Genomic DNA, 23,485 nt, shown 5'->3' with positions numbered 1-23,485 from the left:
TGGACCATCTAGACCACATCTAACCACAGGGGATGCCTGACTGCCTATCCCTGCCCATCTCAAGGTCAAATCACTGCCCAGAACAGTATGCATATTAAAATTTTCAGTGAGGCACATTTTTTTTTTCTTTTGGTACTGGGGATTGAACACAGGGGCACTTAACCACATCCCCATCCCTTTTTATTTTTTATTTAGAGACAGGATCTTGCTAAGTTGCTTAGGGCCTTGCTAAATTGCTGAGGCTGGCTTTGAACTTGCGATCTTCCTGCCTCAGCCTCCCAAGCTGCTGGGATTATAGGTGGGCACCACTGAGCCCAGCTACTTTCTTGTTTATTTTTATTTTTTTGGTACTGGGGATTGAATTCAGGGGCACTCCATCACTGAGCCACATCCCCAGCCTTACTTTGTGTTTTATTTAGAGACAAGGTCTTATTAAGCTGCTAGTGTCTCGATGTTGCTAAGGCTGGCTTTGAACTTGCGATCCTCCTGTCTCAGCCTCCCGAGTTGCTGGGATTATAGGTGTGTGCATCCAGCTCCTTTCTTATTTTTAAGGATTAGGGCTGGGGTTGTGGCTCAGTGGTAGAGTACTTGCCCAGCATGGTGAGGTGCTGGTTCAATTCTCAGCACCACATATAAATAAATGAATAAAATAAAGGTCCATCAACAACTAAAATATACATAAAAAAAAAAAAAAAAACAGGGGCTGGGGTTGTGGCTCAGTGGTAGCCATGAAATGATACAGCAGTAAGAAGACCTTGACTAGATCTGGTTCCTTGATCTTGGCCTTTTCAGTCTCCAGAACCATAAGACAGACAAACTTCTACTGTTCATAAATTACCTGGTCTGTAGTATTCTGTTATAGCAGCACAAAGTGGACTAAGGCATTTATGATCCATTGTATTCTTTGATGAAATGTCTAATGGAATGTTTTGCTCTTTTTAAAAAAATATTTATTTTTTAGTTACAGGTGGACACAATATCTTTATTTTATTTTTATGTGGTGCTGAGGATCGAACCCAGTGCCTCATGCATGGTAGGCAAGTGCTCTCCCTCTGAGCCATAACCCCAGCCCTGCTCTCTTTTTAAAAAAAAAAAAAAAAAAAAAAAAAAATATATATATATATATATATATATATATATATATATATATATTTAGTTGTAGTTGGACACAATACCTTTATTTTATTTATTTATTTTTTATATGGTGCTGAGGATCAAACCCAGCATTTTGCATGTGCTAGGCAAGTGCTCTACTGATGAGCCACAACCTCAGCCTCTCTGCTCCCTTTTTAATTGGGTTATTTTCTTTCTTTTTTTTAAATTTTTTTTTTTTTAGTTGTAGATGGACACGATTCCTTCCTTCCTTCCTTCCTCCCTCCCTCCCTCCCTTCCAGCTGAGGATCAAACCCAGGGCCTCACACATGCTAGGTGAGTGCTCTACCATTGAGCCACAGACCCAGCCCATAATTGGGTTATTTTCTTATCATTGTCTTGAGAGTTCCTTATATTTCCTGGATTCCGCTCTTTACCAGATTTGTGATTTGCAAATATTTTCTCTGAGCCTTTTTTTTTTTTCATTCTCTTAATTGTGTCTTTTGAAGACACTTTTAGTTTTGATGAAGTTTATTAATTTTTTCCTTTATGTGCTTGTGTTTTTGGTGCTATAATCTAAGAAAATTTTTGCCAATTTAAGGTCTTCTCTCTCAGGGCTGAAGTTATGGCTCAGTGGAAGAGTGCTTGCCTCATATGGGTGAGGCACTGGGTTCGATTCTCACACCACATACAAATAAATAAAATAAAAGTCTAACAACTAAAAAATATTTTTAAAAATCTTCTTTTTAGCCTTCTTTTAAAAGTTTTCTGGTCTTAGGTTTTACAATTAGTTATGATCCATTTTTAGTGAAATTTTATCTTATGTGAGGTACAGATCAAGTTTTTTTAAAAATTTTTTTTAGTTGTAGATGGACACAATACCTTTATTTTATTTATTTTTATGTGATACTGAGGATGGAATCCAGTGCATCATACGTGTGAGGCAAGCACTCTGCCACTGAGCCACAATCCCAGCCCACGGATCAAGTTTTATTTTATCCCTTTTTCATATGGCTATTCAGTTATTCCATCACCATTTGCTGAAAAGACTCATTTCTCCTTTGAACTGTCTTTACATCTTTGTCAAAAATCAATTAACTGGGCTGGGGTTGTGGCTCAGAGCTAAAGCACTCACCTAGAATGCGAGAGGTGCTGGGCTTGATCCTCAGTACCACATGAAAAATAAAATAAAGATATTGTGTCCACCTATAACTAAAAAATAAATATTTATAAAAAAATCAACAAACCAAATATATATAGGTCTATTTCTACATTCTCTATTATGTTCTATCGGTTAATTTATCTTTACATAATTATATGTGATACTATTATATATATATGTATACATATGTATATAAAATCATTATTATAATGAGATGTGATTGTTACTCATTTGATAATAACATTTGAAATGTTATAAAGCTGAAAATGATGACATTGAAAAAATTGAATGAAGCCTTATCACACCTTTTCTTTAGTAGCATTTTATATTCTACATAAAATTTACCTTGAATCAACAGGACCCAACTGGCAGGCAAATAGATGGTGAATATATTCCTTGACCTTCAGCTTCTTCCCAAAATGAGACTAATTAGCTGCTTTCTTTCTTTCTCTTCCTCCTTCTTCTTCTCCTGTGATGCTGGGGATGGAATTCAAGGCCTCGTGCATTTTAGGCAAGCATTAGCTGTTCTTGTCACCCGGCACAGTGATACAGCCTGGCCAGCTCCATCAGGGGCTTCCCACATGTGCCCAGCCAGTGTTACTCTTGCATACGAGTCTATTGGAAATCAGTCATCTTCTTGTCATTCAGGATACATTTACCAAGCATTGACCTATGCAAGGCAGACTGTGCCCAGGGCTGAGGTTCTGAAGGTGAATCAGACAGGGTTCTGCCCTGCTTGACCGTGGATAGGAAGATAGGCAGAGAGCCACAGAGCACAGGGCACATGCTCTCTCAGCAGGAGGCAGGCGGACAGTGGAAGCCCAGGTATGGCACATACCCCACATGGGCGGATCAGAGCACGCTCCAAGTGCTGGAGGACAAGAGTCGGGCTTCTAGGAAAAGGGAGCAGACTACCAGTTTCCAAGGAAAGAGATGAGAGGAAGTGGACCTGGAGGATACTGTGTGTATAAGGAGAGGCAGGAGACAGGCCAGGCACGGAAGCAGGCAGAGGCCAGCTTGGGAGAGGGGTTCACAGCCAGGAAAGGTCAGATGGCTGGATTAGAGTTTTAGGAAAGTAACTCTCAGCAGTGGAGAGAGGCAGGCAGGCTGCTGTAAGGCACAGCCAGAGTCCAGTTAGGTTATGCTCCTTGGGCCGGGGAGCAGGTCAGCAGTAGGGCACTTGCATGTCATATGCAAGGCCTGGGTGAGATCCCCAGCATTAAAAGAAAAAAATTACCTGCCTTATACAGTGACCCAGGTGAGGAGGACTGGTCCAACAGCAACAAAGATGATGGGGCATTTGTGATTAATCAGAGCTCTGTGGGGAGACAGCTGGGAGCCTGGCGGTGGGAGGTACCTGGGGGCCAATGGCCTGGGTGACAGATAGATGCTATGGCCTTTGCTAGGGCAGGGGCTATGAGGAGGGGCTCCTGGGAGGAGGCTCCTGGGAGGAGTTCAGGTTGGATAAGGTGAGCCTGAGGTGCCTCTGAGCTGCCGAGGTTGGCCACTTGGTGAGGAGTGAGACGAAGCTGGAGCTCTGGACTAGGCCTGGCTTTGAGGTACCAGTGGGAGGATGAACCTCCAGATGAGAAGGGCAAGGACCCAGGCCTTTGGCCAGACGAGGTTTCAGTGGTGGCTGGAAGAAGAGACCAAGGAACAAACAGCCAGAGAAGAAGGAGGAAAACAAGAGGGGACAGAAACCAGGGAGAAGGAGTCTGAAAGGGGAGCAGGCTGCAGTGTCTGAAAGGTGGGGACAGAAGCGTGTCCTTAGGTGTCTTTCTCTCTGTTATGGCTGTGGGATACCACTGGGTACAGTTTGGTTCAGTTCGGGGATACCAGCACTTGTGCCTGCCCTGTGAGTATTGGACATGGGCGTTATGGGCACTGGTGTTCAGTGGCAGGGACTGTCCCTTCTCTTCTTGCGTAGCCTGACTTCTCACGCTCATCTCTCTGGGCAACACCTTCCCGTGACATCTTATTACATGGAATCCTGTACAGCGTCATTGGTCTTTTTGAAACTCCTGGTGTCACCTGCCTCAGCGAGACAGGAGAGGTGAGGAGCCAGGACGGCCCATCAAGGACAATACCGTGGAGCAAAGGCGGTGGCAGCAATAGAGAGGTTCCACTTAAGCACCAGGAATGAGCACCCCTCCGTTACCCTGTATAATCTGTTGGACTCCTTTGGCGTCACCACTGTGCCTTGTAAAACACTGTCTACTGTCTCACAACAGTTTACCTGACAGAATGAGTTATTAAGAAAGGGGAAATTAACTAGAGTTAGGGAAGAAAAAGGATCCTCGTTCTCAGCTTCCTGTGACATCAAAGTCTTCTGAGAAGACTCCCCTCAGGACTGTGCCCTGCCATGCTGGGTGCCCACTGCATGCACCCTGCCAGTGGACTCAGCGCTCAACGCTCCGTGGTGTGGCTGATCCGTTCCTTCTCTTCTGGTGCTTCTAAGCAGCCTTACAATCAGGTGTTTGTTAACAAGGTCCTTATGACCAAGAGGGGTCCAACTTTTGCCCCTTCCTTTTCTCTTTTACACTTAAAGGAAAATTCTTTACTACTTCAGGGAATCTTTGTCTTCCCTTTGGCCACTGTTTTATGCCTCTGCAATCAGGCTTTTGTCTTGTGGCTTCCAAAGAGCCCCTCTTCTCAAAGTTTCTGATGCCTGTCAAACAGCCCAGTGCAGATCTGTCACATCTGGTCTGCCAGCCATGTGGCACAGCAGATGGCATCCTTCATTTTATTTTGTGGCACTGGGGAGTGAACCAGGATCACTTTACCACTGACCTATATCCCCAGACCTTTTTAATTTTTATTTTGAGACAGGGCCTTACTCAGTTGCCCAGACTGGCCTTGATCTTGCGATCCTCCTGCCTTAGCCTCCTGTATCACTGGGATTACAGGTATGCACCACCACACTTGGCAAACTTGGTCTTCTCAAAGCTTCTCTCATGTCAGGAAATGATATTCTCCATGTTCCATGCCAAAAACCCACAGGCTTCTTTTTTTTGTTCTCTTTCTCTCACATCCCACATTTCATGTGTCAGCAAACTTTCCTGGTTCTTCTTCATTTTTTGGGGGGGGCTGAGGATCAAATCCAGTGACTTGCACATGCTGATCATGTGCTCTACCACTGAGCCACACCCCAACTCTTCCTTTAAAAAAATTATGTTTAATTTAAAAGAGTAGTATAAACAAGAAAGTTTCACAAAAACATACTGTTGCCAGGTACAGTGGTGCATGCTTGAAATCCCAAAGCCAGGAGGTTGGCAAGTTCAAAGCCAGCCTCAGCGACTTAGTGAGATCCTAAGTACCTCAGTGAGACCCTGTCTCTAAATAAAATACAAAAAGGGCTGGGGATGTGGCTCAGTGGTTAAGTGCCCTGGGTTCAATTCCTGGTACCCAAACAAACAACAAACAAAACATTGTTGCCATGGAAGGCTAGTGCTTGCTGCTGAGAACCTGCAGCCAGAGCGGGTTGTGGATTTGCGGACTACACGGGATCTTGGTTTTGAGATTTAAACACATCATGAGTCTGACTGCTTCTTGGCACATCCGATGCTCTCATTCTGGTCCAGGCCACTGTCACCTCTCATCTGTTGAGCATAATCCCCTCCAGCTCGGGTGGTCAGGGCTGCTATAACAAGGCTTCAGGAGTGTGTTTTCTTTTTTTCTGCTCTTCTGCCACGTGAGGAGAGCTTGCCCCTTTTTGGCTCTTTTTTTCTTCCAGTGTTTGGAGACACAAGAAGGCCCCTCAGATGCCCATAACTTGGTCTTGACTTCCCAGCCTCTGGAACTATGAGAAATAAATTTTGGTTCTTTATAAATTACCCAGTCTTGGGCACAAAGGCAGCACAAAGGCCTAAGACTTCCTTCACTGAGGTTACCGAGGGCAGCCTGATGTGCGGCACTGGTGGAGGGATATTTTAAGAATCTCACTGCACAGGAAAAAGCTCAGAGCTTATAATCTTCTCCTGCTAGCTGATGAAGAACAAGGCTGACAAGCACTGTTTCTAATTTTAAGATAAAATTCTTTGAAGAAAAGTCCTTTCTCCATGTTGATACCCTGTGAGGATTAAAAAACTGGGATCTGCTGGGTGTGGTTCTGCACATGCCTGAAATCCCAGTGACTTGGGAGGCTGAGGCAGGAGGATTGCAAGTTTGAGGCAAGCCTCAGCAACTTAGCGAGACTCTGTAAAAATAAAAATAGTAAAAGGACTGGGGATGTGGCTCAGGGTAAAGCACCTCTGGGTTCAATTCTGGGTACTTGGCCCCCAAAATAAATGAATGAATAAATTGGATTCTGAATCAATACTTTGATGACTCTGGAATAAAAAGAAGAAAAAGAAACCTAGCCGTGCCAGGAGATGTTATAGGCTTTACAGCACAATCCTATTTAATCCTCAAAATATGCTGAGAAGCAGGCTTTGCCTTCTCAACGCTGCTCACACAAAAGTTAAGACTTCCTGAGGTTAAAACCAGTCACATCAAGAAGTTGTGCTTACGTGAGCTCTTCTAGTGCTCTCTGTGTGATCATCTTTAAAACGTCATCAGCAAACACATGAGTTCCCTCTGAGCACTGCAATGTATTACTGAGATTAAAGGTGAACAGTTACTGAATGCTAAGGTCACAATAAAGTGTTCTTTTCTTTCTTTTTTCTTACTCTGGTATTCAACAGAGAGATAATTAGGAGAAAATAAGAACATCATGGACATGTTGAACTATTTATACTCCCTTCCCAAGTTCATCTTGTGAATATATTTTTTCTCAAATAACATATAACTGGAAGTCACAATCTGTTACAAAATATTGTCATCATTAACATATGTGAGGTAATGATTTTTTCTATATAAAACTCTGGGTTTATAAAAGGTATTATAAATTTTACTTTTTTTTAATAAAAAGAAGCTGACGTGATAAAAATCAGCTTCAAATTTTGGGGGAGTCAATCATTCTGCAGCACCTTGCTGAGAAGGGCCTTGCTGAGAAGGGCCTTCACTGCACAAGTGTCTGTGACCAAGACAAGAATGTGGACAAACCCAAGTGAGGGCTGTCATGGGAAGGAGTGACAGGGCCACCTGGCAACCACAGGGAGAGCACTCGGGTTCTCTGGGGCTGTTCACCAGGTACCTGCAACCTTCTGGGAGAAAGGGAGATAAAAAAGGAATGCCAGACTCCTGGTCCAAAGAAAAGGGCATGACTTTGGAAGCCCTGGCACTGCCAAAGCCTGGGCTCCTATGGAGTATGGGTGCACACAGATGCTACCTTCTGATATGGGGTCTGTGAAAAGACACACACCCACCCCGACCTCAGATGACACCAGAGGCTGGAGAGGGACATCATGCAGCCAGGGAAGGGCTCCAGGAGACCAAGGGGCCACTCCCATCACACGTGGCATGGAAGCCACTGAGTGGGCACAGACTGCTCAGTCGAGCTTCTCAGTGGCAGAGGGGACACCACTTGCATTGGTGTTCGAGCTTTCTGTTTGGGTTAATCTCTTATCCTAAAACCCACTCTGCTTCTCTTTCTCCTAAGCTTCCCCTGTCCTTTTGAAAATGAAACAAAAACAACCACCACAACCATTTTTACATCATTGTTATGTTTTTCTTTTTAATTAAAAAAAATGGTTTTGTTTCATTTATTTTTTATTTTTAGCTTTTTTTGTTACAGTTTCTTTCCCCATATATTTTTCAAAATCAAAAGACCACACTTTAAAGACCCATTTTTTTGAGAAAATTTTAAGTTAAAACCTGTGGATAAAATATGTCCCGAGTGACTGACTGACTGTAAAGCACTTCCTGCCTTGCAACTACCTTCCCCTAACTTATGCCCCATAAATCTTGAATTTTGAAAACATTTCCAAATTTCTTTGCTTAATTGATTTTTTTTCATATTTGTTCATTACAAATTAATTTATTAAAATATCTGATTCATGAGCTATAACCAGCATCACTATACTAAAATGATACAAGTTTAGGCTGGAAAATATGTTTTAGTTAAGTCTGGGCAAACTTACACAGAGAATTATTATTATTATTATTTTTAGTATAAAAAAACCCTTCTTATTAAAGTGCAATATTACCTTTTGAAATGCTGAAAATTCTCAAACACATTACCTCATATCTTTGGTTCCAAAATCCACTCTGCCACCTAACCTAAACTAAGTCAGCTGTGGCTGGCCCAGGCCGATGCTGACTTCATTAACACCCAAGAAACACAAAATCAGGATATAGCAGCCCAAATTGCCAAATCAGATATCCAAAATGGCCCCAAACCTAAAACTTTTTGAGCATCAACAAGTGGAAAATTCCACACCTGACCTCACGTGATGGGTCACAGTCAACATGGACATGCATGAAAAATAGTGAATAAAATTACATAGATTATATATGAAACATAAATGAATTCTGTGTTTAGATGTAGGTCCCAGACCCAATATATGTCATCGTGTATGTGCAAATACTCTGAAATCCTAGAGATCTGAAACTGAAACACTTCTGGACCCAAAAATTTCAGATGAGGGATTCTCAACCTGCAGTAACAGTGGTTAAAATTTGGGACTCTGAAATCAAGAGGGTCCCAAGTGTTTTGAGGTTGATGCTTTGAGGTTGTATGACCTTGAAAGAGTTAGCACATCTGCTGCAGGCGTCTGCAGTGAGCATTAAATGAGACAATGACCACTATGCACTAAGCACAGCCCATGGCACACAGCAAGGGCCCCTGACTGATGCACATCCTGGAGACAGCATCTCTGAGAGGTCTGAGGCACAGCAGAGATCCAGGGAGGGACATGTTTTTTAGCTGCTTTCTAGAGTGCAGTTTGAACCCAGGATAATTCATCAGGCAAATCTAAGGACAAGTCCCTTTCAGTTGCCCATCAGGGCAAATGCGAATAAGAACACAGCCTCGACTTACAGTTGTAGCACAGGAGCAGGCCGGCCTCTCCGTCTTCGTACACATCAATAGCTGCAACAAAATTAACCTGCAATGACAATGGGCAGTGGTAGTGGCGGGTGGGACAATGACACTTGGAAAAGACTTTCTCAAGCTGCAGGTGTCTGGCGGCACCCTTGGCCCTCTGACACTAGGGTGCTATGCTGTCTTTTGGCCTCAGCAGTGCCCAGAGCACCACCTGGATATGTTCACTGGAGGCGTGAAATACAGGAAAGGTGCCACTTCCCCCTCACCCCAGGACGTCCTCGTTGCCTTCTCATGCCCTCAGGAAAGCCTTGCTCACCAGCATTTCTGCCTGGGGATTCATTTCACACTCAAACAGCCCTGGAAAGTGGATAGCACTACTCCCATTTTACAGATGACAAAAGTGAGGCTCAGGGAGGTGGTCAAGACCTCAGCTGGAAAGTGCCACAGATACCCATTGAGGAGCTTGTGAGGCAAATTGTGCAGGCATTGTGCACAAGGCCTGGTACTTATAGACGCTCAGTAGAGCCTTATGGAGCCTGTTCCAGTGAGCCAGTCGTTGGGTCCTCTCAGACCCCTGAGGGTCCCAGTGGGTGGTGGGCAGTTTTATTACTCCCTCAGCTCGAGGCTGTGCTGCAGGAATGTGTCTCTTCAGCTAGACTGAGCTTTCTGAGGGAAGGGGCTGTGTGCTACATTGCCAGACCTGGGTCCCTGCCCCTCACCCTGTGCTGACTGTGGAGACAAAAGCATGCTGGGTTCAAGGGCATGGTCTTTGGAGTCAGGCAGATTGGCTTCAATCCTGCCTCTGCCACTTAATAGCTATGTAACTTGAACCTCAGTTTCCCTTTCAGGATTCTAAGACATAATGCCATGACATGCTATAAAATGGGGCTTGGTATGGAGAAGCACTCATTCATTGGTGGCGTGATTATTGTAATTATGGAAAACCTAACCGCAGGGGCACAGAGACCTAGACAGCCTCTGGTTGGGTGATAGAGCCTGTGAGTGTGTTTGGGGTGGGTGGGGTGGGAGGCTGTGTCAGCAGAGGGGGATGTGCAGGAAGCCTTCTAGACCAAGGTCTGTGCCCTAAGCAGGGGACCTGGGGGTGAGGAGGGGAAGCTGGCCTCAAGCAAGTCCAGCAAGGGGTTGCAGGACTGCTGACAGATGACCAGATTCAGGTGGTAGGGCAGGTGGGCTCCAACCCCAGGGGAGTTCAAGGACAGAAGACCGTGACTTGGACTTGACCATGTTCTCCTTGGGTATTGCCACTCTGATCAGACCTTCACTAGCATTCACCACAATGAGATCCCTTTCATGCTTTGACACATATACCTGTCTGCATCCTAGGAGTGGGCCTGGAAGGTGTCACTCCCCAGCACTGTTTTCCTAACCAGGTGAGGATACCAGACTCAACTGTGGTGCTTTAAAACCTATATTTCTGGGTTCTTGCTCCTAGAGACCCCTATGGAGGAGGTCTGGGGTAGGCCACAGCGTTGGATTTTTATTTGATTAAAAATAATAGATATTGGGCTGGGGTTGTGGCTCAGTGGTCGCGCTTGCCTAGCACGTGCGAGGCCCTAGGTTCAATCCTCAGCACTACATAAAAATAAATAAAATAAAGGCATTGTGTCCAACTACAACTAAAAAATAAATTTAAAAAAATTCAAAAAAAATAATAGATTATAGGGGCTAGGGTTGTGGCTCAGCTGTAGAACGCTCGCCCAGCATGCATGAGGCGCTGGGTTCGATCCTCGGCACCACATAAAAATAAAATGAAGGTTAAAAAAATTCCTCTTTAAAAAAAAGAAGTAGATTATTTTCTTGGCATTTTAAAATCTTAAAAGTAACATGGTGGGTTAAGGTTGTGGCTCAGTGGTAGAGCCCTCGCCTAGCACATGCGAGGCTCTGGGTTCGATCCTCAGCACCACATAAAAATAAATAAATAAAATGAGGTATTATGTCTAACTGCAACTAAAAAAATAAATATTAAAAAGAAAAGTAACATGGTTGTTGTAAAAATCTCAAACACAGACTTGCAGGAAGTGGAGTCTGGCCCTGCTGCCCCTTGCCCCAGTTGGAAGAGGCAGCTGCTACTGGCTCAGTGGTCAACCCTCCCATGGGGTTCTAAGTTAGCCCAGCTGAGAACCACTGGGCTCTGGGTGGCTGAAGATAGGATATGGGCCCAGTTTCAACTGGAACCCCAGGTCCAGTTCCCAGGACTGCAGTTCCTTCCAGAGTATACCCTGGTTTTGGGAATGAGGCCAAGGTTGGCTGCTAAAGCTGGGGCAGTAGGTCACTGTAGGCCTACTGGTACAGGCACCTACTGGTACAGGCACTTGACTTTCAGGATGCTGTTTAATGCTTAGACCTGCCTTCTCTCAAACTGGGATTGTCTCAGAACCTGAGGTGGAGTGAATCTGAAATGGGAATCAAGTGGTGGCTGGGAAGAGGGGAAGAAAGGGGTAGGAAACTAGGCCACTCTGATCAGTACTGGCACACTGCAGAGCTGGCACCAGCGAGTGCCACTTCATGAGTTGAATCCCCACGACTCTGTACTGGCTCTCTGCATGGTTGTGGAGGACAAGAACCTCTTGGTAAAGGCCAGTCTGTTCCTGATGGGTCTGCTTCTCACTAACTATCACAACCATGCTGCTCACCACCTTTTCCATTCTCTAGGACCTAGCACCCCAATTAGACAGCAAGTTCCTTTTTGCAAAGAGGCATAACTGTGTACACCTTGGCACATGCCTGCTTAGCGAGGGCTCCACAGATGCCCGTGTGCTGCTGGAAGACTGTGCACACTGACCATCTCCCAGTCAGGACCCAGAGAAGGGCTGTTTTTCTTTTTTCCTTTTTTTTTTGCTTTTTAAAAAGCACATTGAAGAAAAGAGAATTTTAGAATTATTTTCTACTACTGTCATAAAAACAAAATGTGGAGGTCATCAAGGAAAACTGATTCAAACCCAATTTTTCCTGGGCCTTTATGAATCAAAAGAAAAGAATTCAGAAGCACTCTAGTGAGTGATCAGGGTATATAAGCACACAATAACTGTCACGTGAAAGAATTTAATAAAATGATTTTTCTCTATACTAACCCTGATGAATAATCATTAAATGGTACAATTATCAACCACTAGAGTGTGATTTGTTTTAAACCAGAACATGCCAGGAAGTGTCTCTGAAATAAGATGAGTACTTGTCCATTAAAAAAGTCATGTCAAACTGGGCATGGTGATGCACGTCTGTAATCCCAGCTGCTCAGGAGGCTGAGATAGGAGGATCGCGAGTTCAAAGCCAACCTCAGTAAAAGTGAGGTGCTAAGCATCTCAGTGAGACCCTGTCTATAAATAAAATACAAAATAGGGTTGAGGATGTGACTCAGTGGTCATGTGTCCCTGAGTTCAATCCTTGGTACCAAAATAAACAAACAAACAAACAAATAAAATAAAATAAAGAAAGAAAGAAAGGAAAAAGAAAAGGCAGGTCAAGTCCTGGGAGACTGGTTGTCAGGGACAAGACATGAACATAGACCTGAAGACCATGATCTTTCTGCCTCTTTTTGTGGGTCAGATAGAGTTCTGAAAAGCAAGAATGTGGCAAGAATTTCAAAGGACCGACTGGGCTTTCTTTGAGAACTAAGTGGGCTGGTGGAGGTCACAGGCCCCTGAGAGAGGCCCAGGCTACTGCTGGCCCATGTTTCCAGTGACACAGGTTCTGGCTACTGCTGGGGTGGAGAGGCAGAGCGGCAGAATAGAATCCTTCTCCTGCGCCCTGGGGAAATTAAAAAATCTTGGTTCCCAAGTGAATTCTGATTTGATTGTCCTGCCTGGGGTCAGAACAGAGCTTTTTAAAGTTCCCAATTGCCACCAGGGTGGAGAAGGATGACGGAGCACACCACTGGCTCCACACTTGGCTGAACATTAAAATCACCTTTAAGACTCCCCCAGCCCCTGTCACCTCTCAGACCAGTGAGATCTCTAGGGAGGGACATGAGCATCGTGGCTTTTAAAGCTCCTCCAAGGACTCCAACTGCAGTCAGTCTAGGAAGCACCAACACAGAGAGGAGAAATGCCAGACTCCTTTGTGATGGAACACAGCTGGAGACAGAAAGACTTCCTAATCAGATCTAGATCTTTCTACTTCTAATTTTTCTGTTCTCTTAAAACCTTGCTCTAATTAGGTCCTAAGTTTTCTTAAAATAGTAATTTAGCAATTTTTTAACATCTTTTTAAAAATTTTTAGTTATCGATGGATCCAATACCTTTATTTCATTTATTTATGTGGTGCTGGGGATCGAACCCAGTGTCCCACGCAGGCGAGGCAAGTGCTCCACCACTGAGCCACAACCCCAGCCCAGTAATTAGAAATTTTAATGAATATTTAGATAGAACACATACCAGTACTATTTATAAAGCCGAATTGGAAGGAGTTCTATGGTCTGATTCAGTGGAACAGGTCTGGGGTCGGCCTGTGGGCTTGGAAGCTCTCCTGAGGAACTCTATTTTCTCTGGGGTAATGCCCCCATTCTGCTTGTCCTTCGTAACTAAGCAGGATGCTGGTTCACAGTGACCATGTGAGCTTCAAGCAGCTCCATCTATCAGGCTGTCCTCAACCTCACAGTGGTTAACAGGCTGAGGAGCTCTGTGACGTGCTAAGGTCATGTGAAGCCATCCCCAGTGCACAGGTTCCAGGCCTCAGGGTGGTGAGTGCTCACCTCTGTGCAATAGAGACCTCACGCAGTCATCATTAAAGCTACAGAACAATTTTGGTTGGCCATAGATTGTCTCAAAACAGAAATCCTTGTTCTCCCTGCATCCTGGGTCAGGGATGTGAACCTCCAGTGCTGACCTGCTCTCACTCTCCTAATGGGGTTCTGCCCCATCTTTCTTTCTTCTGGGCCCCTAAGGGGCTGGAGAAGGGTGCTATGACCATCATAGCCACCTAGTCCTCAAGCTGTGAATCTGCAGGGCCACAGAGAGCAAGCTTGAATTCCAAAGGCCTTCCCTGGATGCATTAGCAATCTACTATTCTCATTTATTTTGTTAGTTATATTCTGCTTTTGGATTCTCCCTGTCATTTATTTGGAAATATACAGAGGCTTGATCTGGGTGGCTGAGATCTGGAAAAGCTAAGCAGGGCGACAGGATGGTTGTTATTAGATGAATCTTTCTGATCTACAAAGATGGCAGCTTCATGTAGTTCAGCCTAAATAGCATGTTACATAATACAGATACACGGTATGCAATCAGAAAGAAATTGGAGTCACAGCATCCGAAGTTAGAAGACACACCTCCTCATCTCTCCTGGTTCCCACTGTCCCTGAAACCATTGCCTTACCCTGCTGGCCTCCACATGATGCAGCCTGAAGGCCTCCCCTGTGCTCTCGTTCACCACATCAAACTGGTGTCGGTAAGCCACGCAGATGAGGTTGTCGCTTTCTTCTGTTGGCCCGTCCACCAAGGTCATCACTGCGGGGGAGTCGGACAGACAGATCTCCTGTGTGGGTGATGATGAGTAGGAGACAGGTTAGGACAGGAGCAGCCACCTTCATGTCAGCCTCCACCCCCTGCTGTCTCCTTCCAGAAGAGGTCCCTGCAGAGGCCTTGCTGCAGGAAGGCAGGGTCAGGGTGGGAAGAAGGAGCCAGGGGTCCTACCACACTACTGCCTCCCATAATGTGTCCTTGAGACCTCTATTACAAATTGGATCCTAAGGTACGGTGGGTTTTAGCCTTCATGCAGTCTGTTCTGGGATTGCAATAATAATCGCAAATAACACATGCCAGGCGCAGTTTCATTGAATCTTTGTAACGAGCCCTTGTAGTAGGTATGGTGGTGTTCTAGTTACAGATTAGGAAACTGAGGCTCAGAAGTCAAGCAACTGGCCCACAGTCAGAGTTCATACATGGTAGACAGAACCAAGATTTGAACTTGGGAAATCTGACTTCAGTCACACTATATACGTAAACATTCATTAAAACAGCCAACTAGGTTGGCTGAAGAAGGTTGACACCTAGTTGGACCAAGATTTTAATTTGTTTTAAGTGTCATGCTGTTCTGTCCCTCTCAACTGAATAATAGCAGAAACTGATATTATAATCCAGGCCTAAATCAAAGCAAAAATAATTTCTCAGCTCACCTATAGAAACACTCAGCTTTAAAGTCCAATGTTTTCCTATTTCATAGCTTAATTTGCTGTACTTGTGAAAAGATATGAGACAGGAAGCTGAGCGAAGGGACTTCACTTTCAAGGGTGTCTCTCCCAAGGCTGCACCTCAAAATCTACAACATACCTCTGACAAGGGTGAGCAAGGTGGCTCTTCCCAGAGCTTACTCCCACCTCTCCAGCCACCAAAACCACTGCTGTCTTGTGCCTACATGGGTCTCCATTCTTGGCCCCTGTGCTCTCCTCTACCTGGTAGCCAGACCATCATTGTTTCTTTTCTTTATTTCCCTTTTTTTTTGGGAGGGGGTGATACTGGGGATTGAACCCAGGGGCACTTTACCACTGAACTACATGCCCTGCCAGTCCTTTTTATTTTTTTTGAGATAGGGTCTCACTAAGTTTCTGAGGCTGGCCTCAAACTTGCAATCCTCTTGCTTCAGCCTTCTGAGTTGCTGGGATTACAGGAATGTACAACTCTGCCAGAACCATCTTTTAAAAACATGCCACATCTCTGCTTCAAACCTCCAGGAGCTTCCCATCCCACTCAAGAGCCCAAACCAACAGCCTTATAAAGGGCCTCAGGATGCTAGAGAGTCTGCTGCCTGCCATGGCCCCTCAGTTCCAGCCACCCACGTCTCTAGACTAGGCATTCCATAGGCCTCAGGGCCCTTGGCTTACCGCCTCCTGCCTGGAATACCCTTTCCCCAGGTATCCTCATGGTTCACTCCACACCTATTGTGGGTCTCTGCTTAGAGGTGACCTTTTCAGGGAGGGCTTATTGGTTCATCTAAAACAGTGATCCCAATTCCCTGCTTCATCAGCCTCTGTCCCCCTAGCTGACTTTATTTTTATTCTTAGTATCAAGCCAGCACAGATTCTTTAAAAAGCTATGCCGGTGAGCACAAAGGCTTTGCTTGGGTCACAGCTGCATCTTCTTGGTGCCTAGCATGGTCCCCCCTGGGTTTGCTGCAATGAATAAGTTTTTACCTTTGACTTGTGGGGTAAATGAGGGTGCCAGAGATGAGGGCTCCCTAGCTGGTCACTGAGCAGCCTCATGGCTGGAAGGAGGGAGTGATCTCATGACACCCTGGTCCTGAGAGAAGCCATGGGAAGAGAAAACCTACCCTGATGTACTGGAATTCTTCAACAGGTGACTCCGACAGGGGAGATAACAATGAGACACCAGTCACCCCACTTGGCTTGTTGTGTTTCCTTATGATCAGAAGCAGTTTATTCCGAATTGCAACCACGATCCTCAGTTCTCTGCTATGGTGAGTATTTATGGCATATAGGTGGCAGCCTGGGAAGAAAAACGGATGATACGCAACACACGACAAAAGGGTTTGAAAGTTCCCAGGCCTTGACAATTTGGAAGTGGTTCCTAAGAACCCTGGGAAGTAGCATAACTCAGGAAATGGACTAAGAATGTTTCTGACACCAGGCAAAATGGAGACCTGACATGCAAATGAGATAGAATTAAGAGAGTCATATTCCCTTCAGTGTGTGGACATGGCTCCTACCTATTACAGGACAGGACTTAGATGGAGGGTGATCTGAGCTCCAGGAACCAAAGTCTAAAAACATCTTTACTCCCAAATTTGCTAATGGAGGTTGACTCACCTCCAAGACCTGTAATGTAGTGCCTCGGATTTCTCCTAGTCCTCAATATGCTTTTCTATCTTTCAAGCTTCTTAAGGAAACCTAATTCTATCTTTATATCTTTTTTGCAAGTAAAAAAACAAACCAATAAAAACCAAATTCCTACTCATTTTTACTTTAAGTAAAACTTGGGTAGTCTAAGATAAATAAATGAATTGAACAGAAACAGCCAACAGGAAGATCCGAGTCACCTTTGGTTTTCTCCAGCTTGTTCTCTCTGCAGTCAGACCGGCCCCTCCCAGTCTGCCTGCCTTCGAGGCCCTTCTGCACAGCACTCAGCCTGAAGACAAAGAGGCGGGCATCTTTCCCTGGTGACAATGGGAAGAGGGCAGATTAGATGGTCAGATAACAGGACCTGGAGGAGTTCCAAGGTTGGACAGCAGGGAACAGGGCAGGAAGTGTTCTGAAATTCAATACACCCCACGCCACCCTTACTCACGTATCATGGATGCACCCCTCGTATCATGGATGTGCCCCTCTTTCCTCCACTGCTCTGCCTCACCCTGAATAAATGGGCCACCAAAAGGCCCCAGTACTGACACTGGGAAAGAAACTGGGGCCAAGCCTATGCAGTCAAACCCCAGTGACCCTTGGTGTAGGCTGAAGAAGGCCACTTGTTTCCTCCCTCCCAGAGCATGCCACTGAGGTGGTACCACCTTTGTCTGCTCTGAGAACCAGAAGGTCCAGAGTCTCCAGCACATGCATCTGCTTCACTGGCAGAGTTCTGTCAAACACAGGCACGGATGGAAGGTCATCTGGAAGAGAAAGCTGGTTACTGGCTCCTGCAACTGGTTATCCAATCCCACAACCTGGTTATCAGCCCCTGCAACCGTCCTGTGCTTTGCAACCCATGACAAGTGCCTGCTGGGGAAGGGGCCTGGTTCTTTCTAGGTAAGCAGGAGCAGGCTTCTAGAGCTCTCACAAAGTCCGTTGGGCAGGTGAACCCTGAGCACTGTGTTCTCAGCTCAGGTAGAAGCAATGATAAGCCCTTTCCCAAGGCATCCAGAACTCTACAGGGCATAGCAGCAAGGACTTGAAAACTATATTCTTTTCCTCAGTGATCATCAAATAAAAATCAACATCTCTCAATCCCATTTTATTGGAGTTGTACCAAAGGACTGAACACTCAAAGTAAAAAAAGAAAAAAAAAAAAAAGAAAAGAAAAGAAAAGAAAAGGAATAAAAACATCCATTTCTCTTAAATGTTTTCTTATCTTCATGTACCATTTGAAAGTACATCATATCTTAGATCATTTTGTATATTTCTCAAGAAAGCAAAATTAAATTTTCCTTTTTGTATTTAAAATGGATACAGATATATCCACCCTATCCTAGCATGCCATGGGTCTGCATCAACAGTAGTTTGCTTATAAATTTTCAATATTTTTCCATACAGAAAACTGAAATCTCCTTTTTAGATAAAAATAAAATAATAGAAAAATATCAATTAAGTTGTGCAAATAATAGGAAAAACTAATATAAGTGTAAATGCTCAGAAAGATTTAAGGTCTAACTGGATTTAAAATGTTGCAATTACACACAGGATTTGTTTTTAAGGTTATTTACTGGGAACTTAATGGCTAATAATTACTTTGTCTCTGGGGGACCCCAGTACACAGGGGACTAAAGAATGACTTAGGGTGTTCCATAAGCCAGAGTACCAAGCAGAGGTGAACAGGCAGAGTGTAGTCATTTTAGGCAGAGGTGCCCAGCTCGTTCTTCATTTGTATTTAGTCTTTAAGGGCTCTGCTGTGGGTTTGGGTTGGTTTGCTTCATTATAATTTAGGTGCAAGGGGCCCTAAGGATCTTGCCTCTTTCAGAAATCCAAGTGTAGCTGGGAGTCATCCTTCCCTGAATGAGATGAAAGAAGGAGCAGGATTGATAACCACCCCAGGTATTAGGTAGTATGGAGGGGGTCTTCTGCTTCTGCTGGCCTGGGAGGCTCTGATTTGTCACAGCATAGAGGCTGCTAAACTCATATTAGGCATATGGCCTGTCTCTAGTTCCCCTCAATCACACAGGGCTTTCCTCCAGTTCCTCTTTAATTCCTGGGGTAGATGTAAATTTTATGACAGCTCAGCAGCCACTTTCCTTCCTCCTCTACACCAGGCCTCCACAAAAAGGAATCGATTCTTAGGGTCTTTGTAATGCTACCGGTCACACTTAATTACTCAGAACATGAGATGATCACTAAAAAATCTACCACCATATTTGGCTAAATAATTAGAATTATTTCATTTTGCGGGATAACTGCAGCATCAGCAAGGGCAGATCACACATTCTAAGTGCTTACTTCTTGCTAGACCCTCATGCTTGGAGTTTTGTCTGTTATTTAATTGAAATGTTCCCGTGACCTCATTAGGTGTGGACTTGTAAAATTCGCATTTAACAAATGAGGAACCTGGGGCTCAGAGATGTTGAGAATGTGTCCACTCTTTAACATGTGGAGCCATGAGTGATGACAGAACTTCATTTTACATTGAAAACAGGTCCACTGCACGCTGCATGCCAAGCTGCACACAGAGCAGGTGAGCATTTATTTCCCATCAACCATTCTCAGAGGGCTGAACAGGTTTATACACAGCACAGAAAGGTAGAGCAGTGAGGACAGAAGAAAGGAAAAGGTGGGTTTAATGGCTGCCAGATAATTTTTTCCTTCCTGTAATCTCTGTATGAAGATACAATCTTTCAGAGTCAGCTTTTCTATTACTGTAAAACCCAAATGCATGGCAATAGCATATTTAGTCAGTACTCAGGTCCTTTCAAAATAGGTTTTGCTATACTAGAGTGCAAAGGACCTTAATTTTTAACAATGACCTTGACAGGAGCATACTCTCAAGGGGTAAATCTAATGAAATGAAGCAAAGGCTAATGGGATATAGTGGAACTCAGACTGAAACGAAATGGACAGATTCATTCAGAGATGACTCATAATATGATTAAGTGTAGACTGAAGAAGAAAAACAAAGAAATTGGAGAATTATGGCACAATAAGGAGTACTCAGCAAGCCTCAGGGTTATTCTCCTTTTTAGCAAAAACAGACAGGGAAGAACTACTGCATAATCAGGACTTGAGAAACATGATCTGTGTAATAAATCTAAGCTGGTGGTGGATGTCTACAGCCACCACCAGATGAAGACGACTTCTTCCAGGTTTGGAAGAATAGAATTTCCTAGAAAATCACAATAGTCATTATGCCTGATACCACTGTCAAATTTTAAATCCACAACTATGAAAATTTCAGAAAAGGTTTTGGTAATCTCAATTTGGATTTTACATTTCTAAAAAATAGAATTTCTTCTGATTTAGGTAAGCCTTATCAATATTCATAGTGAAATATGTGTTTCATTCCCAAAAAGGCAAACAGAGGACCTAACGCTCTTTTAATCACAAAGTTTTTTTAAAAAAATATTTATTTTTTAGGTGTAGATGGACACAACACAATGCCTTTACTTTTATGTGGTACTGAGGCTGAAACCCATGTCCCTCCCATGCTAGGCAAGTGCACTATCGCTGAGCCATAATCCCAGTCCCTAATCACAAAAGTTTTAATACTTATTTGCCCAGGACTATGTTTTCGGAAATCTGTGTCAAGGTAGAGATGAAAACATCAGTGGTGTTTAATTTAGTATTAATGGAATGCAGTTAGTGGAAAGAACACTGGACTAGGATCACATTTGAGTCCTGGTTCCAGATGTGCCACCCACCAGCCAGTTGTGTGATCTTAGACAAGTCTCATTTCTTCATCTACAAAACAGACTGAAATGAGCCTTTAAGGCCATTTTTTTTTAATAAAAAAAATTTAGTTGTACTTTTGGCAAAATCTAAGGATTTTGTTAACTTTAAGCAAATTCCTAAGAACATAGTAAAGGTTACAGCTGTCATTTAGTAAACTGCTACTAACGTGTGCCTGATACACTTTAAACACTTAACAAAGGTTTAACCTACAGCCCTTACAATCCTCTCCTTGAAGTTGTAATCATCATCCCCAAAGAATGTCATCAGTTTTCATTATTATAAACAATTTTTCAGCCTCTTTTAAAAAAACTACCCCCCACTTAGAGAAACTCAAGGCTCAGAGAGGTTAATTTCCTTTTTCTTACTTTTTTTCCTTTTTTTTTTAGTGCTAGGGATCATACCCAGGGCCCTGCTTGTGTTAGGCAAGCACTCCACCACTGAGCCCTAGCTCCAGCCCTGGATTCTCTCCAAGATCACAAAGTTTCTAAATTAAGGATTTAAAATATGAATAGATGAATTTAAAATGAGCTGCCTTTTATTAAATCTGTTGTAGATATGATTAGATTATGGGCACACGATCAAGACACACAGCAGAAGTATCAAGACAGGAAGCCCCGTAAGCACTGCCTCTCTCTAGCTGCGCTCCAGCAGGGGCCGGCACAGAGCAGTTACTTCATGTGCTGAGCAAGGGTCTGAAGGAGGGAGTAAAGGTCCTGCCAAAGGACAGCAGGATGCTGTGCTCTTAGGCCATCATGTGAATCTCATAGTGGCGGCTTTCAGGTTCTCATAAAATGGCAACCTGAGATTCGACAGTAGCTTCTGTGCAGTCTGAGGTGCTGTCTCTGTGTCTATGGCTGTCACTGAAGCCCCAGGAGGTGACCTGTTGCCAGAGTTTAGCTCTTTTTGTCATTCATTAGGAGTCTGGAATAATCGAAACAGGCCTGTTGTTGGAAGGGGCCACACTGTCCTAGAGTCCACATCCCCCTCTTTCGGAAATCTCCCCTTCTGTTCCCCAGCACTCTAGCCCAGGGCAAGCTCCAGGTGGCTGGCCTGTTTCAGGGTGCTCTCTTGCCAGTTTGATTTTCTATTGAGTTGAAATCTGCCTCCCTGTCAAAATATTTGTTTCTCTATCCATCAAAAATGGTTTATCTAAGAATCTTACCATTTCTTTTGGACACCAAGCACTTTTTAAATTAGAAACTTAAAAAAAAAGGCTTTGCAAGAGTAAGTTCCTGAGAGAGTGGCTCTATATTTTCTGATTTAAGATAAAATGCTGGGACCAGGATAAGTATTGGCTGTATCGGAGATTCTTACATTTAATATCCATGGACTAATGAGAGATGTGGGAAGGAACCTAAGGCTCACTCACCCTCCAGCATGCCTGGTTCAGGATATACACCCTCTGCTTGCCTTGAAAACAAGGTATTAGTTTTATAAGGAAATCAGACTTTGCTAACACCCCGGTGGACCATGCATTCAATGGGCTAAAGAGAGTTGATTGGGAGAAACCCATCTTAGAAGTACTACGAGTCCCACAAATAAAGACATTTGTAGAAGCAGCTACTCACTAACCATCCACTAGCAAGACGCCAGCGTCAGTGGAAACCAGCAAGGCCTGGCCCCAGGGATCTGCGCACACAGCTTCGTGAGGGAAATTACTGCAGAAACACTGGGGCTCCCAAGGCTGCGAGGCAACACAAGCATCGGAAAATGAGTGCACCAGGAAAATACATGGCAGCCCCCAGGTGGAAAGGACAGAGAGCAGACGCCTGAAACAGCAACACAGATGCGCCATGGGAGTGGTCATGCCAAACCCTGGTTGCTCTGGGGTCTGGACTCAGTCATCTTCCTCAGGAGGAAGATCTCCTTTCAAATCCATATGCAGTGGGAAAGCAGTGAATCCACATTTCTGGTGCCATGACCTGTCCATGTGATAATGACATTTCTGGGACAATCAAAACATTGGTAATATCTCAGTAAATGGTTTTCTTTAACACCTGGAGATTGGGCCAATTGGCACTTTTTTCTTTTTCTTTCTTTTTTTTTTAAGAGATTAACATTAGTTCATCATAAAAGCGGGTACCACATAACTTCAAAATTGTGATTCCTGTGTTGCTGATTCAGTAAAATCATTCAATCATGCATAATGCAAGAATTGATATTATCTTAATATGAAAATGCTTATTGATCAATAAGGCTACAAAATCTTAAAGAAAAATATAATAATAATCTGTTGCCAACAAAATGACTCCTGTTCCCCCATGTTCAAACTGCATGAATTCTTCTTTGAATCTTAGTTTTATTTTCATTTTAGGCATAAGGAGTTATTATTCTCAGACATAAGGGCCCAGTGTGGTCCACCTGTGTGTGCACACACAGTTGTGCCTGTAAGTACCCAGTGAAGCCATGCTCGCACCCTGAGAGTAGAAGAAAGGCTCTCTGGACCACCTTTAGAGTCCTGGGCACTGAGGGTGGACATTGTATCTTATTTCTAGCTCAGAAGAGAAAAGCATGCTTCCCCTTTAGGAAACCTACAGCATTGAAAAAGAATATCCTAACTGCTAAGATAGACCTGCACTGTTCCAAAAAGATTGCCTAAAGAATGTGAAAACATTTTATAACCTGAAGAAGGGCTACACAAGAGCATATCACTAATTGAAGTGGCATTTCCCCAAGAGGAGTTCTAGCAATTCTGAGCTTGACACTTGTAGCAAGAGGACATGAAAAAGCAAAGCCAATACAAATGTCA

The 23,485-nt window shown here is 43.9% G+C and overlaps 1 protein-coding gene across 5 annotated transcripts in view; it reads right to left on the bottom strand.

Moving 5' to 3' along the window:
• Positions 1-23,485, bottom strand: part of Garnl3 (GTPase activating Rap/RanGAP domain like 3) — a 143,802-nt gene that overhangs the window by 10,570 nt on the left and 109,747 nt on the right. For all 5 annotated transcript variants that reach the window (XM_046451190.2, XM_046451191.2, XM_058581776.1 and 2 more), the window contains 6 exons: positions 22,309-22,420; positions 17,655-17,753; positions 17,190-17,306; positions 16,464-16,639; positions 14,514-14,672; positions 9,174-9,240 (listed from right to left, as the gene is read on the bottom strand). In XM_046451190.2, coding sequence (XP_046307146.1) covers positions 9,174-9,240; positions 14,514-14,672; positions 16,464-16,639; positions 17,190-17,306; positions 17,655-17,753; positions 22,309-22,420 — 730 coding nt within the window. The remainder of the gene's footprint in view (positions 1-9,173; positions 9,241-14,513; positions 14,673-16,463; positions 16,640-17,189; positions 17,307-17,654; positions 17,754-22,308; positions 22,421-23,485) is intronic.

Source organism: Marmota monax, unplaced genomic scaffold (assembly GCF_021218885.2).
Source record: "Marmota monax isolate L192 unplaced genomic scaffold, Marmota_monax_Labrador192_F-V1.1 WCK01_AAM20220418_F8-fsc00020, whole genome shotgun sequence".
Taxonomy (NCBI): Eukaryota; Metazoa; Chordata; class Mammalia; order Rodentia; family Sciuridae; genus Marmota; species Marmota monax.
This window is presented reverse-complemented; position numbering and strand designations above follow the sequence as displayed.